The sequence below is a fragment of the Vipera berus genome, assembly GCF_964194415.1.
Source record: "Vipera berus genome assembly, chromosome: Z".
Classification (NCBI taxonomy): Eukaryota; Metazoa; Chordata; class Lepidosauria; order Squamata; family Viperidae; genus Vipera; species Vipera berus.
The window spans coordinates 127573486-127590276 of NC_138205.1; the positions used below are offsets into that span (position 1 = coordinate 127573486).

General features: G+C 43.4%; 1 protein-coding gene across 1 annotated transcript in view; it reads left to right on the forward strand.

Annotated features, from left to right (window-relative positions):
* Window positions 1–16791, forward strand: part of CRHR2 (corticotropin releasing hormone receptor 2) — a gene marked incomplete at its 3' end in the record, with an annotated part of 152012 nt that overhangs the window by 80303 nt on the left and 54918 nt on the right. Inside the window, exon 4 of the mRNA XM_081345633.1 lies at window positions 5029–5114. Coding sequence (XP_081201759.1) covers window positions 5029–5114 — 86 coding nt within the window. The remainder of the gene's footprint in view (window positions 1–5028; window positions 5115–16791) is intronic.

Below are 16791 nucleotides of genomic sequence, written 5' to 3' on the forward strand. Positions count from 1 at the left end.
CTCATGACGTCCGGGTAGATTTCCTCCCCCCTCCCAAATGAAGCAATTAAAGTAACAGGCTGTCTCTTATATTGTCAGTGCAAAACATGTCAACGTTTGCAGCATTGACACATTTTTTACACAGCTGTTGAGTGTGGTGGCTCGCATTGTTAGGACGCTGGGTTGGAGGCTAGCATGCTTGCGTTTGAGACCTGAGTGCTGTTGCATAGTGGGGTGAGCTCCTGTTCTTTGCTCCAGCTCCTTGGTGGGAACATGAAAGGAGCCCCCTTGGGCAACAGTGACGTCACCAGCTAACCTTTGAACCCAGAAGTGTCTTAAACTGTGCCTCTGACACAAACAGGACTTATGTAATAATGCCGCTTGGGGGGGGCGAAAGCCCTAATAAGCAGGCATATACATAGAATGAAGGCTACTGCTAAGCGCATTTGATTTGTTGTTAGATTGTAAGCCGCCCTGAGTCTTCGGAGAAGGGCGGGATATAAATGGGATTAAAATAAATAAATAAAATAAATAAATAACCGGTGCAACATCCTCATGGTCACATGATCAAAATTTCAGACACTGACTTGTATTTATGACTTGCAGTGTCCCGGGGTCACGTGATCCCCTTTTGTGACCTTCCGACAAGCAAAGCAAATGGGGAAGCTGGGTTCACTTAACAACCATGTTACTCACTTAACAACTGCATTGATTCACTTAACAACTGCGGCATGAAAGGTTGTAAAATGGGGTAAAACTCACCTAACAACTGTCTTGTCTAGCAACAGAAAATCTGGGCTCAACTGTGGTTGTAAATTGAGGACTACCTGCAACTTACCTGGTCTTTTGCTCCTTAAGTAACATTCCAAACATGTACAATCAACTTATGAACTAAGTATTATGATTGTAAGTTGTGCTGGTTCTTAAGCAGGTCACTGGATGACCATGCCTGATTTTATTACCTTTTATGTGGCAGTCATTAAGAGACTGCTGAAATTGTTAAGCGAATCCTGTGGTCATTAAGAAAATGCTGCAGACGTTATGCAAACCTATTTTAACCAATGAGTAATTTTTGCCGAAAATCTGAACTAAACCACTTACAACAGTTCAAAGTTACAATGGCACTGGAAAAAGTGACTTATGACCATTTTTCATACTTACGACCTTTGCAGCATTGCCATGGTCACGTGATAAAAGTTCAGATGCTTGGCAACTGACTCATATTTATGATGGTGGCAGTGTCCTGGGATCATGTGATCACTTTTTGTGACTTCCTTACAAGCAAAGTCAAAGGGAAAGCGAGATTCACTTAACAGCCAAGTTACTAATTTAACAACTGTAGTGATTCATTTCACAACTGTGGCAAGAAAGGAAATAAAATGAGTCAAAATTCACTTAACAACTGTCTTGCTTAGCAACAGAATTTTTTGGCTCAATTGTGGTCATAAGTCAAGGACTATTTGTACTATTATCCTTCCACTTTCCTATTACCTACTCTTATTGGTATCTTATTACTGGTTGGTTTGTTTCTTATACTTTGTTGGTTGGATCTTATACTTTATGATTTATCCCTTTGTTGTTTGTATGTACACTGAGAGACAAATTCCTTTTGTGTCCAATCGCATTTGGCCAATAAAAAAAATTCTATTCTATTCTATTCTATTCTATTCTATTCTATTCTATTCTATTCTATTCTATTCTATTCTATTCTATTCTATTCTATTCTATTCTATTCTATTCTATTCTATTCTATTCTATTCCGTTCTTCTATTCTATTCTATTCTATTCTATTCTATTCTATTCTATTCTATTCTATTCTATTCCATTTTCATCCTATCTGATCCAGTCCTGTCCTGTCCCGTTCCGTTCCGTTCTGTTCTGTTCATACTTTTCTCCTGTTCTGTTCTGTTTTACTCTACTCTACTCTTACTGTACTCTAAATTTTCTCATATTCTGTTCTGCTCTGCTCTGCTTTGTTCTGTTCTATCGTAGTAGCAACCAGAATAATGATTTCCTTAGCAAAGATTCTTAATCCAATCCTGAAATTTAATATATATTGAACAAATACAGGTAATCCTCAACTTACAACCCCATTTCTTAAGCACCTATTCAAAGTTACAAAAGCCCTGATCAAAGTGACTTACAAACAGTCCTCGGACTTATGACCATTGCAACTTTTCCACCGTGGCCTTATCAAAATTCAGGTTCTTGTCAACCAGCAGGCATTTACGAAGGTTGCTGAATCCTTTGGTCCCATGACTGCCATTTCCCAAATGGTTTGCAACAAGCAAAGTAAATGGGGAGACCAGATTTGCTTAATGACAGCATGATTCACTTAACCACCACAGTAATTTGCTTAAAAACCATGTCAAAAATAGTCATAGAATTGGACACAACTCACTTAAGAAGGTTGCATAGCAATGGAAATAGAACATAGAATAACAGAGTTGGAAGGGGCCTTGGAGGTCATCTAGTCTAACCCCCTGTTCAAGCAGGAGACCACTCCAGATAAATAGCTGTCCAATCTCTTCTTGAAAACGTCCAGTGATAGAGCAGACTCAACTTCCGGTGGCAAGTTATTCCATTGGCTGATTGCTTTCACTATTAGGAAATTTCTCCTCAGTTCTAGGTTAGTTCTCTCTTTGGTCATAAGTTGAGGACTACTTGAATTTGCTTGTCTGGAATGGCAAAAGAGAAAGCCAGACCATTACCATGAGAAACTATATTCTAACTATAAGCATTGATTTCTATTTCACCCCCCCCCCCCCGTTCCAGCCTCTTTGGAGAAAATAAATCATTTATTTTCTCTTTCTCAAGAAAGGTCCACCTCCCTCTTGTTGGAATATGTGTGAATCATAATAAAAATTAGATTGTAGACAGTCTGCCTTCAACATGAATATATTCATCCCTGAGGAAATGGATTTATGGCTTTTTATTTTGCTGGCAAAACCAGGTGAGGGGGCTGGATGCTTAAAGATTAATTCCTTAGATTGAAAGAAAAGTCCTGTCACTTAGAAATGGGTTAAACAATTGCCACAATTGACATGATTCAATTTTTTAAAATGTCGCCATTATCATAATTTTATGCTTGTCTTGTGTGTGTGTTCTGCATGTCTCCGTTTCTGTATTGAAACAAGTTTTGATCTCCTCAAATTATATCTTTTCCACACCGGTTTCTTAATTCCAGATGATTTAGGAAATGTGAACCTTTTACAGTAAATCTAATATTCAAGAAAGGAGCTTCTCTGCGTTGCTCGCGATTGTTCATGGCTGGAGAAAATGAAAATGGGTAGAAAAATGGGTTCCATTGAAAGCTGTCTGCAGAATGGTAGAGTTCACGGGAGGGAGATCAAAAAAGGCAAAATGGCGTCATAGCATCACAAACAAAACGTAAGGAGAGAGCTGCTGCAGGCTCATTCTCCTTTAAAAGAAAGTGTACAGGTCATCCTTGGTTTACAACCATTCATTTCGTGACCGTTCAAAGTTAACAACAGCCCTGAAAATGTTTTTTCTCACTTCTGATGGTCGCAACGTCTCCACGTGATCAAAATTGAGACGCTCGTCAGGTGACTCATATTTACGACAGTCACAGTGTCCCAGGGTCACGTGATCCCCTTTTGCGACCCTCTGACAAGCAAAATAAAATGAATGGGTGAAGAATCTTGTCATTTTGGGTCTCATTATATTGTCATACAGATAGTCCTCAACTTATAACCATTCAGCGTTACGGTGGCACTGAGAAAAAGTGACATACAACCAGTCCTTGCACTTACGACCATCGTAGCATCCTCACAGTCACATGGTCAAAATTCGGGTGCTTGGAAACAGACATGTACTTATGACACTTCCAACATTCCAGAGACACGTGATTGCCATTTGCAAGCTTCCGACAAGCAAAGTCAATGGGAAGCTGCATTCATTTAACGACAGTGTGATCCACTTAACAACCATGGTAAAAAGATCATAAAATAGGGCATGATTCATTTAACAACCACCTTGATCAGCAATGGAAATTCAGATCCCATTTGCGGTTGTAAGTCAAGGTGTATCTTTACATATCTGGACTGGGATGCCTTGCGTACAGTCACTCATGCGCTCGTGACCTCTCGGTTAGACTACTGCAATGCTCTCTACATGGGGCTGCCCTTGAGGACCACTCGGAGGCTTCAACTGGTGCAGAATGCAGCCGCGCGAGTTGTGTTGGGGGTCTCCCGATACTCCCATGTTACACCTCTGCTCCGTGAGCTGCATTGGCTTCCAGTTGCCCTTCGGGTGAGATTCAAGGTGCTGGTGATGACCTATAAAGCCCTACATGGCATCGGTCCGGAGTACCTAAGGGAGCACCTGCGGCCGGCGTCAACTTCCCTCCGCCCAGTGCACTCCCACAGAGAGGGCCTCCTCAGGGTGCCACCGGTCAGAGAATGCCAACTGGTGGCCCCCAGGGGGAGGGCCTTCTCTGTGGGCGCGCCTGACCTTTGGAACCGTTTACCGGTTGAGCTCTGGATGGCTCCCGAACTTCGCTCCTTCCGACGTGATCTAAAAACTTATTTATTTGAACAAGCCGGCCTGGTCTGATGGGTTTGGGGTTTTAATTACTGTTTTTAATTAATTTATTTTATTCAGGCACAATTGTTTAATTTGTTTTTAATTTTTGTATTTTGTACTTTTGGTATTTATTGCCCTGTACACCGCCCTGAGTCCTTCGGGAGAAGGGCGGTATATAAATTAAATTAAATTAAATAAATAAAAATATTTGAGAAATTATCTCAATATGACAGCATGGTGCCTTTTCTTGTGTTTCAGATTTTTGAAGTATTGGCTCAAGGCCTTTGCTCACATCCCTTTTTCCCAAGTGCGTATGTGATCAATGTCGCTTTGGCAGAAAATTATAATTTTTTTGTCATATTTGCAGCCCCTTTGCAAAGCTTCCGAGTGAGGGCAGGACTGGTTTCCATATTTCAGATTTTTATTCTGTTTTAAGTCAGAGTTGTGTTATTTTGTTTGGAAGTTGGCTTAATGATTCTGTTGGTGTTTCTTTCCTCCCCTTAGGAAATGCATATCGAGAATGCATGGAAAACGGGACGTGGGCTTTCAAAGTGAATTACACACAGTGTGAACCGATTCTCGACGAAGAGGTACGTTGATCTGCCATTGATTAGTTTTCCTGGTGGAGGTCAGAGGTGGTGTGCAGGCAGGCTCAAAGATGCCAAGATGGATTGAAGCCTTGCTCCTTTTGATCATGTGATTGTGCCCACAATCTTCAATTTTCTTCTACACTTTCTAAGTAGGTGCATCTAGAAAGAGAGTCGAAATCTATAAGGGGTTAGTTTCAGCCTCACATTCAAAATCTTTTGCTTGCACCAGACATAAGATAAGATAACCTTTATTGTATTTTTTTTTACTCTGAATGCACCGGCACACATTAAAAATGAAAATCTGTTGCCTGTTCTCAAAATAATATATGCTACCAAAATAATATATACTACCAAACCAGACAAAATAATATATGCTACCAAACCAGACAATAATGCAGGGGTCCCCAACCTTTCTGGGCTGGCGGCCCAGTGGAAAAGGGAGGGGCAGGCACCTTTATGCACACATACACACACACGAAAATGTGGCTGCGTGCACATGCACGTGAATGGGGCTGTGAGCATATGCGCTCCACAAATGGGGCTGCTAGCACCGGCTTCAGCTAATGCTGTCATGTGGCTCATGGCTCGGCTAGCCCCGGCACACAGCTTGCAGCTCAGCTAGTGCCAGCAAGATGCTCGCGCCTCGGCTAGCACCGGTGAGAGACTTGTGGCTCAACTACTGCCAGCAAGACGCTCACGCCTCGGCTAGCACCGTCGAGAGACTCGTGGCTCAACTAGTGCCGGCGAGAGGCTCGTGGCTCAGCCAGCCCTAGCACAGGGAAACGTGAGGGCATCCAGATGTGCATCCACACTAGCTAGCCACTCACATGGTCCAGTGGCCAAGAAGCCATGGCCCAGTAGTGGCCACAGCCCATAGGTTGGGGACCTTTGCAATGATGCAATATGGCAGGATGCTCTCGATCGTCCCTCTGTGGAAAGTGGTCAGGGCAGGGGAAGGAAGATATGCGTTTCTCATGCAACTCAGGAAATGCAGGGGCTGCTGTGCCCGCTTCATGTAAACAAGGATGTGCCTTTGATGAGGTGGCTGCACCAAGCATCTTACGCATGTTGACCACATCACCACCTAAATACACCAGCTAGGAAGGATGAAAAATAAATCGAACAATTACACAACGTGCCCCTTTTAAGAAGGCCAAAATATGTGATTAATATTTATATGTTACTGATATGTAACATATGTGTACACTTGAGAACAAGAAACTAAATTTCATTTTTAATGTGTGCCGTTGTGCCCACAGGGGAAAAAATGACAATAAATGTTATCTAATCTATCTAATGTAATCTAATCAAAAGAAAATGTGAACTTTCTCATTGGACTTCAAGAGTACAGATCCCACAGTTCTTAGAAAATACTAAGAGGTTGAGATTAGACTTTCCCTGAAAATAATCAACATTTTTACTTTGCACAGCCTGCTGGATCTTTAATGGATTTAATTGAATTAAATTAATCTTTAATTGATTTCTGCATCTTTAATTGGGCCACATTACGAAAAAGATGTTGAGGCTTTGGAAAAAGTGCAGAGAAGAGCAACTAAGATGATTAAAGGCCTGGAGACTAAAACATGTGAAGAATGGTTGCAGAATTTGGGTATAGCTTGTTGTTGTTAGTTGCAAAGTCGTGTCCGACCCATGGCAATCCCATGGACAACGTTCCTCCAGGCCTTCCTGTCCTCTACCATCTTCTGGAGTCCATTTAGGCTCACGCCTACTGCTTCAGTGACTCCATCCAGCCACCTCATTCTCTGTCGTCCCCTTCTTCTCTTGCCCTCAACCTTTCCCAGCGTGAGGCTCTTCTCCATGAGTCCTTCCTTCTCATTAGGTGGTGGCCAAAGTATTTGAGTTTCAACTTCAGGATCTGGCCTTCTAAAGAGCAGTCGGGGTTGATCTCCAGGACTGACCAGTTTGATCACCTTGCAGTCCAAGGGACTTGCAGGAGTCTTCTCCAGCACCATAGTTCAAAAGCCTCAATTCTTTGGCGCTCAGCCTTTCTTATGGTCCAACTTTCACTGCCATACATTGCAACTGGGAAGACCATAGCCTTGACTATACGCACTTTTGTTGACAGGGTGATGTCTCTGCTTTTTAGTGTGCTGTCTAGATTTGCCATGGCTTTCCTCCCGAGGAGCAAGCATCTTTTAATTTCTTGGCTGCAGTCCCCATCTGCGGTGATCTTGGAGCCCGGGAAAATAAAATCTGTCACTACCTCCATTTCTTCCCCATCTATTTGCCAGGATGGGTATAGCTAGTCTAAAGAAGAAGAAAAAAGGACTAGGGGTGACATGATAACAGTATTCCAGCATTTGAGGGGCTGCCACAAAGGAACTTATTTTCCAAAGCACCAGAGGGCAGAACAAGAAACAATGGATGGAAACTAATCAAGGAGAGAAGCAACCTGGAACTAAGGAGAAACTTCCTGACAGTTAGAACAATTAACCAGTGGAACTACTTGCCTCTAGAAGTTGTGAGTGCTCCATCACTAGAGCTTTTTAAAAAGAAACTGGACAGCCACCTGTCTGAAATGGTATAGGTTTTTCTGCTTGATCAGGGGGCTGGACTAGAAGATCTCCATCTAATCTGATTGATTGCTCTAATATTGTATGACTGCAACTAACTGGGAGAAAGAAAGATACAGAAACGTAATGATCCTTATAATCAAAGTTCTCCGAAGTGGTCAGTATCAAACCCTAAGGGTTGATCGGTCTATCCAAGAGATCAATAAATGGCTGATGCTCTATGGCAGGGGGTCTTCAAACTTGGCCCATTTATGACTTGTGGACTTCAACTCCCAGAATTCCTCACCCAGCCTGCCTGGCTGAGGAATTCTGGGAGTTGAAGTCCACAAGCAGGAGTCTTCAAACTTGACCCTTTTATGACTTGTGGACTTCAACTCCCAGAATTCCTCAGCCAGGCAGGCTGGGTGAGGAATTCTGGGAGTTGAAGTCCACAAGTCATAAAAGGGCTAAGTTTGAAGACCCCTGGTCTATGGGAACAGACTGAACCTGAAATCTTGTAGCCAGTATTCACCAATGTCCAAACAAATACAGATGGTCCTCAACATACAACTTTACATTTAATGCCCGTTTGAAGTTACAAAGACACTGAAAAAGTGGCTTACGAATGTTTTTTACACTTACGACCATTGCATCATTCCATGGTCACATGATCAGAGTTCAGCTCCTTGGCAACTGGCATGTACCTATGACGGTCACAACGTCCTGGGGTCACGTGATCCCCTTTTGCGACCTTCTGAGAAGCAAAGTCAATGGGGAAAGCCAGATCCACTTAACAACTGTGTTACAAACTATACAACTGAAGTGATTCACTTAACAACTGTAGCTAGAAAGGTTGTAAAATGGGGCAAAACTCACTTAACAACTGTTTTTTTTAGCAATGGAAATTTCGGACTCAGTTGTGGTCATAAATCGAGGACTACCTAAATCAGTCAGTGCTCTTGTTAGCACTCAAAATCAACTGGGGAAAAAAATCAAATGATTAAATTTGGGTGCTTAGCAACCAGAGTGTTATTTACGACAATTGCAGAGTTCCAGGTCATGTGATCTCCATTTTTCGACCTTCACTGCCAGGTTCAATGGAGGAAGCTGGACTCACTTAACGACCTTACAATTCACTGGACCACTGCGGTGATTTGCTTAACAACCATAGTAATAAAAGTTGTGAAAGTTGGTGCAACTGATTTAACAACTATCTTGCTTAAAAACAGAGATTATGGTTCTGGTTGCAGTCATAAGTTGAGGAATAGTTGTATATTAAATGTTACATTTTTCATATTTTAAATATTACATTTTTCATTGTTATTAATTATGTATTTGTGGTACCATTAGCTAAAGCAGTATTTATGAAATTATTTTCATATAACAAAAGACGGGGTGGTGGTGGTGGGGAACCATCTTAAATTTCGTGAAGGGATCGATGGTATAGCGGACTAGTTGCCTGTAGGCCAATCAGCAGGAGACGGTGAGTTCTAGTCCCACCTTAGGCATGAAAATCGGTTGGATAACTTTGAGCCAATCCCTCTCTTTCAGTCCAGCCCACCTCACAGGGTTGTTGGTGCGGTGAAAAAAGAGGATGAGGAAGGAGTATTTTATGTGTTTGCCACTTTAAGTTCTAGGTAGTCCTAAACTTAGGACGACAATGGATTCCAAAATTTCTGTTGCTAAGTGAGACAGTTACGTGAGTTTTGCCCCATTTTACGACCATTTTGCCAGAGTCGTTAAGTGATTCACTGTAATTAATTTAGTAAAATGGTTGTAAAGCGAATCTGTCCTCCCCAATTCACTTTGTTTGTCAAAAGGTCGCAAAAGGGGAATAAGGACACCACAACTGTCATAAATACAAGTCAGTTGCCAAACGTCTGAATTTTGATCACCGGACCAGGGGGATGCTTGCAATGGCCATTAAGTGTGGGAAAATGGTCATGTCACTTTTTTCAGCGCCGTTGTTAACTTTGAACAGCTACCAAATGAGCTCTAAGTCAAGGACTAGGCTGCTCATACTGTAAGTTAATAAAGGCAGGATAAAAATGTCATAATAATAAGTAAATAATTCAATCAAGGTTATTGCGTGAGCCGAAGCTGCATGCACCAAGAGGCTGTCTTGAAGATCTATCTGATAATGAGCAAACGTGGTCCCTGCAATTTCCAGGGCTTTGTGCGGTTTTTCAACCGCACCTGGGGTTGAACCTATTCTTAAACCTCTTTGATTGCATTGTGTTGCCAAACTTTGAGTGCATCCTTTTCAAAATCTCTCGTCCCTGCGGTGTTGAATGTCCTCTTCATCTAGGCCAGGGGTGTCAAACTCAATTTCATTGAGGGCTGCGTCAGCATTGCGGTTGCCCTCAGGGGGCCGGGTGGGTGTGGCCAGGGTGGGTGTGGCCTACTGGGTGGGCGTGGCTAGAGTGCGTATGGCCTACTGGGTGGGCGTGGCCAGCTCTACATCGTTCACATCAAGGGTGCCTATGGGGACCTGGGCAGGAGTGGGACAGATCTGAGGGTCTCTGGCGGAAGGAGGGTCTCTGGGCCAGGGCCAAGGCAGTGGGGGCCGTTCCCTCACTGTTTCCAGGATGGCTTCACGGGCCACATGAAACCACTTTGCGGGCCGGATCCGGCCCCCGGACCTTGTGTTTGACATGTCTGATCTAGACAGTCCTTAAACTGGAAATGTTCCCAAAAGTTATCTCAGTTTGAAAGGTACTCACGAGTTCATTTGTTAGTTCTTTTGCCCTTTGGGTTTGCCAAAAGGGCTTGATAAATATCAGACATGGAATATTCCCTGAGTGTTTTAGAGTTCAGATGCATTTATAACCAAACATTTGTCAGAAATCTTATCTTTGATTAAAGCTCAGGGGTTTTTTTCTGTTTAGAATGACCTTTTACTGTGGTTTATTAGTTGTTAATCTTAAGAGTTGGCATACATTGCATAAGCTGACTTGTTACCAGAAAAACCTGTTATCTCTGAATTTTTAAAACCAGTATTTATTCCCATCCGTCTCCTGAATTTGTATAAATATAATTTAATGTCTAGAGACAGAAATAAAGCATTTCTGGATTATTTTGATGAGGGCATGCAAGGAATATTCTCTGTTAACATTCCAACTCTCTGTAAAAAAAAACATCCAGAGAAATGATATGCAAATAGATTGTTACTATTATTATCCAACTGCAGACATTCATTTTCCTGTGTAAATTGTGCTTTGTAGCTTATTAGGATCAAAAGCAGAAAGATGCTTGAAAGTGCACAGAGGCACAGATGCAGCTTCCGTCTGCTGCCGTTTTAAAATAGCCATGCCAAATTCAGTGATTGAATGGTTACTCTTGAGGAACAATTCTGGTTGGCTTGTCCAAAGGATCATTAAAGAAATCAACCCATGGATTCTCCCTTGAGGCACAAATGGCCAGGCTCAAATTATCCTTGGTGGAGCAGTGGGCTGATGCCTCCTTAAGTAACACCAGCTGCCTGCAATTAGTGCAGGTTCGAGTCCCACCAGGCTCAAGGTTGACTCAGCCTTCCATCCTTCTGAGGTGGGTAAAATGAGGACCCAGATTGTTGGGGGCAATTAAGCTGACTCTGTAATAATGCCGCTGGGGTGTGTGAAAGCCCTAATAAGCAGGCATATACATAGAATGAAGGCTACTGCTAAGCTTGTAAGCCACCCTGAGTCTTCGGAGAAGGGCGGGATATAAATGGAATTAAAATAAAATAAAAATAAAAATCCTACTTTGGACACATGACGTGAAGATCCAGCTCTCTGGCGAAGATCTCAAAGCTGGGGAAGGTAGAAGGAAAGAGAAGAAGATAACCAGCAGCAGAGTGGGTGGACCCAGTTATGGTTGTGATGATGGTGGCACCCTTGGAAGTTCAGAAGAGCCAGTGGTCACTAAGAGTCACCAACTTGATGGCATCCAATTCATTCAGTGTAAAGACTTAGCATGCTGAGGAAGACCACAATAGTGGAAAAGGGTCAAAGGAAAAAGAAGAAGAGACAATCAGCAGAAGGTGGATGGACTTACATTGGTTACAGTGGGGATAGGAGGCAGCCATGGAACGTGTGAAGGATCAGTTGAGGAAAGATAATCCAGGAGAAGATTGGTCTATCAGATTATTAGTGTGGACACATCATGGATAGTGGCTCATCACAACCAAATAATAATAATAATAATAATAATAATAATAATAATAATAATAATAATAATAATAATAATAATAATAATAATAATAATAATAATAATAATGAAGAAGAAGAAGAAGAAGAAGAAGAAGAAGAAGAAGAAGAAGAAGAAGAAGAAGAAGAAGAAGAAGAAGAAGAAGAAGCAGCTAGACGTGACTAAGTTGCTAAACCACTGGGCATTGTGTAAAAAATACAACTTGCCTGTGTCTGAAAAGTCGTGGGAACATAGGGTGGAAAAAGTTGTTGCGAATGAGAGAGTGAAGATCTTGTGGGAATTTCAAATACAAACCAATCGCCATTTGGAACACAATACGCCAGATATCACAGTCATAGAGAACCGAAGCGTACAGTTGATTGATATCGCTGTACCAGGAGATGCCAGAGTCGAAGAAAAAGAACTGGAAAAAATTACGAAATACCGCAACCTGGCCATCGAAACTGCGCGATTATGTATGAAATGTGTGACAGTGATACCCATTGTCATCGGGGCACTGGGAACTATGTCCAAAAACTTTGCAAAATACATCAAGAAATTGCAGCTTCCTACAATAACTCCAGCAAAGCTATAAAAAAACTGCACCACTCAGAACATCTTACATTTTAGGGAGATACCTGGTTGATACCTAAGATGCTGGCAGCAACCCGCGTTAACCATTAGTGCCAGTCAGTTTGAGTGTTCAGTTGACTAAGTTTCATGTTTTATGAATAAAAGTTTAATAATAATAATAATAATAATAATAATAATAATAATAATAATAATAATAATAATAATAATAATAATAATAATAATGGACAAAGGCATACAAAGTCAAAATTGGGAAGACAGCAACAGACATTAAATGCTGCCTATGCAAAGAAGCTGAAGAAACAGTGGACCACCTGGTAAGCTGCTGCAAGAAGATTGCACAGACTGACTACAAGCAGCGGCATGACAAAGTAGCAACAATGGTGCATTGGAAGATCTGCAAGAAATATCATTTGTCTGTAAACAAAACTGGTGGGATCATAAAATAGAGAAAGTCATAGAAAATGATAAAAGTTAAACTGCTCTGGGACTTCAGAATTCAAACAGACAAGCACCTGCAACATAACACCCCAGACTTAACAATTGTCGATAAGAAAGTCAAAAAAGTCTAGATAGCGGATGTGGCAGTGGTTGGAGACAGCAGAATAGACGAGAAAGAACTGGAGAAGATAACAAAATACAAAGACCTACAAATAGAAATAGAAAGACTGTGGCAAAGGCAAACAAGGGTAGTACCAATAGTAATAGGGGCCTTGGGTGCAACCCCAAAACAACTGGAGCACCACTTGAACACCATTGGCATTGACAAATTCGCCATTAGTCAGTTGCAAGAGGCGGCCTTACTAGGAACTGCTTCCATCCTGCAACGGTATCTGTAATACCATCAAACATCCACATCTGCCTATCCCAGGTCCTTGGTAAGGACTCGACAGGTAGACAAAAATGCCAAATCCAGTCTGAACATCTGGCTGACTGTGAGATGATCAATAATAATGATGATGAAGAAGGAGAAGAAGAAGAAGAAGAAGAAGAAGAAGAAGAAGAAGAAGAAGCAAAGTGAATGGATTCAGTAATTTATTTATTTATTTATTTATTTATTTTTGGGACTTATATGCCGCCTTATCTCCCAAAGGACTCAGGGCGGCTTACAACAATAAAAAACAACAATACAAAAATTAAAAACGAATTAAATAGCCCCAAAATAAATTTACAGTTAATAATTAAAACATATTTAAAAACCCATCATCAATCCAGGTCAGCCTGATGGAAGAGAAAAGTTTTGAGGTCATGGCGAAAGGACCGGAGGTCCGGGGCCATCCGAAGCTCAAGGGGAAGATGGTTCCAAAGTGCTGGTGCTCCCACAGAGAAGGCCCTCCCCCTGGGGGTCGCCAGCCGACATTGTCTGGCTGACGGCACCCTGAGGAGGCCCTCTCTGTGTAAGCGCACTGGGCGATGGGAAGTCGTCCCCGGTAGCAGATGGTCCTGCAAGTATCCCGGGCCTAAGCCATGTAGGGCTTTAAAGGTAAGTACCAGCACCTTAAATCTCGCCCGGAAGACAACTGGTAGCCAATGCAGCTCACGTAATGGTGGTGGTGATGGGTGCATCAATGGAAAACCTGAAAGATCAGGTTGGGGATAGATCATTCTAGAGAAGATCCACCCATGTGGCTGCTGAGAGTCATCACCAATCTGGTGGCACATAATCATTCAGAGTGAAGACCTAACTTTCTGTAGAAGTCCATAATGGTGGGAATGTTGGAAGGAAGGAGAAGAAGGTAAAACCAGGAACAAAATGGAACATGGTGATGAGACACTGCTGGAAGAGCTGAAAGACTCAGTTAGGTACAGATCATCTTGGAGAAGGTTTGCTTCCAAAACTCAGGAGCTGCAAATTCTAAACAAAAAGCTTTTGGTGTGAACACTGGCTCAGAAAGATGAAAATAAAAGTCCATTCAAACATGAAAATAAGTGAATGTAATAATCTGGTTCTCTCACTCAAGACACAAATGACTAAACTCAGATTATCCTGATTTGGATGCACGATGTGAAGAGCCAGCTGTCTGGACAGTGCCCTGATGCTGGGAAAGATGTAAGGAAAGCTAAGAAGAGAATGACCAGTGGCAAGATGGATGGTCTCAGATACGGTGAAAATGAGGACTTTCTCAGAAGAACTGAAAAACTCAGTTAGATTCTGATCATCATGGAGAAGCTCTGCCCGGGTGGTTGGCAAGGGTCAACGTTGACTTCATCGAATACAATTAGTCAACCAATGGAAAGAACCAGATTCCTTGAAAAATTCATTACAGGTAGTCCTCGACTTACAGCCACAATTGAGCCCAAAATTTCTCTTGCTAAGTGAGATGTCTTGCCTCATGTTATGACCTTTCTTGCCATAGCTGTTAAGTGAATCACTGAAGTTGTTAAGTAAGTAACATGGTTGTTAAGTGAATCTGGCTTCCCCATTTCCTTTGCTTCTCAAAAGGTCACAAAAGGGGATCACATGTCCCCAGAACACTGCAGCTGTCATAAATATGAGTCAGTTGCCAAGGGTCTGACTTTTGACCATGGGGATTCTGCAATGGCCGTAAGTGTGAAAAACTGTCATAAGTCACTTTTTTCAGGAGTTGTAAGTTTGAACAGTCACTAAACAAACTGTTGTAAGTCAAGGACTACTTCTATGCTTGGAAATAATAGAAGGAAAGAGAAGAAGAGGAGAATTAGAAGATGGTGGATGGACTTACTTACATGGTGATGGGCACATCTTAGGACCGTGGTGGCGAACCTATGGCACACGGAACTCTCTCTGTGGGCACACACGCCGTTGCCCCAGTCCTAGGCCTTCAGCTGGGTTTTATAAAACCTTTTCGCTTTAGGCCTACACCGCTGTGTGCAGAAAAAAAAGGGGGGTTCAATCAATCAATCAATTTCAACTTCACGCGGGGGAAAAAAGATCTCGCAAAGTTGGAATTGATTGATTGAACTTTTTAGTCCCACCCTGTCTGCCATTACCAGTGCAGCCACGCCCACCCAATGGGCCACGCCCACCCAGCACCACCCAGCATACATAAGTGGGTTTTGGGTTGCAGTTTGGTCACTCAGTCTCTAAAACAGGGGTGTCAAACTCAATTTCATTGAGGGCCACATCAGCATTGTGGTTACCCTCGGGGAGCTGGGTGGATGTGGCCAGAGTGGGCGTGGCCTACTGGGTGGGTGTGGCTGGAGTGCGTATGGCCTACTGGGTGGGCATGGGCAGCTCTACATCATTCACGTCAAGGGGGGCCTGGGCAGGAGTGGGACAGATCTGAGGATCTCTGGCAGAAGGAGATGGGACCAGGGAAGTACCAAGGCATGGTCCACTGGAGAAGCCTCACTGTTCCTCTCAGGCCATGGGGGGGGCGGGCTGGACGGTGGCACAGAGGTCAAATGCCTAGCCCAGCCCTCAAGCACCCGCGGCACTAAGCCCAGCCCCACTTCCCCAAGGGGGTGCCCAGCTGCATTTACCTCCTCCTCAAGGCTGCTGCTGCTGTGCTTGCTCTCCTTAGCCAGTGTATTATATATGTAAACATTCCCTTAAGTGTATAATTGCTAAACAGCACAAAGCATCGTCAAAGAATATATAAGGGAAGCCGCCTGACAGGAATACACGCGGGAACTTTGACAGCTGTCAAAGTTCCCCGCACTGCGCAGGCGCCTCCACTGACAGCTCGCGGCTGTCAAACTCCGGACCGTGAAGAAGCCTGAGCTGTCAAAGCATCCACCGCACAGCGCAGGCGCAGCCACTGACAGCTCGCGGCTGTCAAAACACCACACCACGCGGAAGCCGGAGCTGTCAACAGAAGTCGACGCAGATTGGTCCCTGCCTGACACGGCGCCAAAAATAACACATCTGATTGGTCCTCGCTACCAGCTGCCGGCTATAAAAGCCGGACAAGTTATCCTATGTTTGCCTTTGCTCTTAATAAACCTTGTTGTTACTAGCCTGTCGTCCCGAGTGGTCCTTGGCTACTTCACTGGCGACGAGGATGGGATCGCTCCGGAGCTGAAGTCACGGCCGAGGAAGAGAGTTCCCGGCAAGAGCTGTCACGGAAGTTTTAACTTCCATCGGAGCAACCCAGGACCGGACGACATGGCAAACTTCGGCCGTGTGAGGGAGTTTGATACCCGCCATCCCGAGAGATGGCAATCACACCTCGGCCAAGTTGAAGGATTTCTCCTCGTCAGTAAAATCACTGACGACCGAGCAAAGGCCGCCGCCCTGCTGTACATCAGCGGGCCCCCGGTGTACGACGCAGCCGTCGGGCTGTTCAGCCCAGTGCCCATCACGGAAGTCTCCTACGCGGACCTGGTGGACCAGCTGAACAAGTACTACATGCCGGCTCGCTCAGAACTGTACTGGCGGGTGCAATTCGCACAAAAGAAACAACGGCAGGACGAGCCCGCCAACG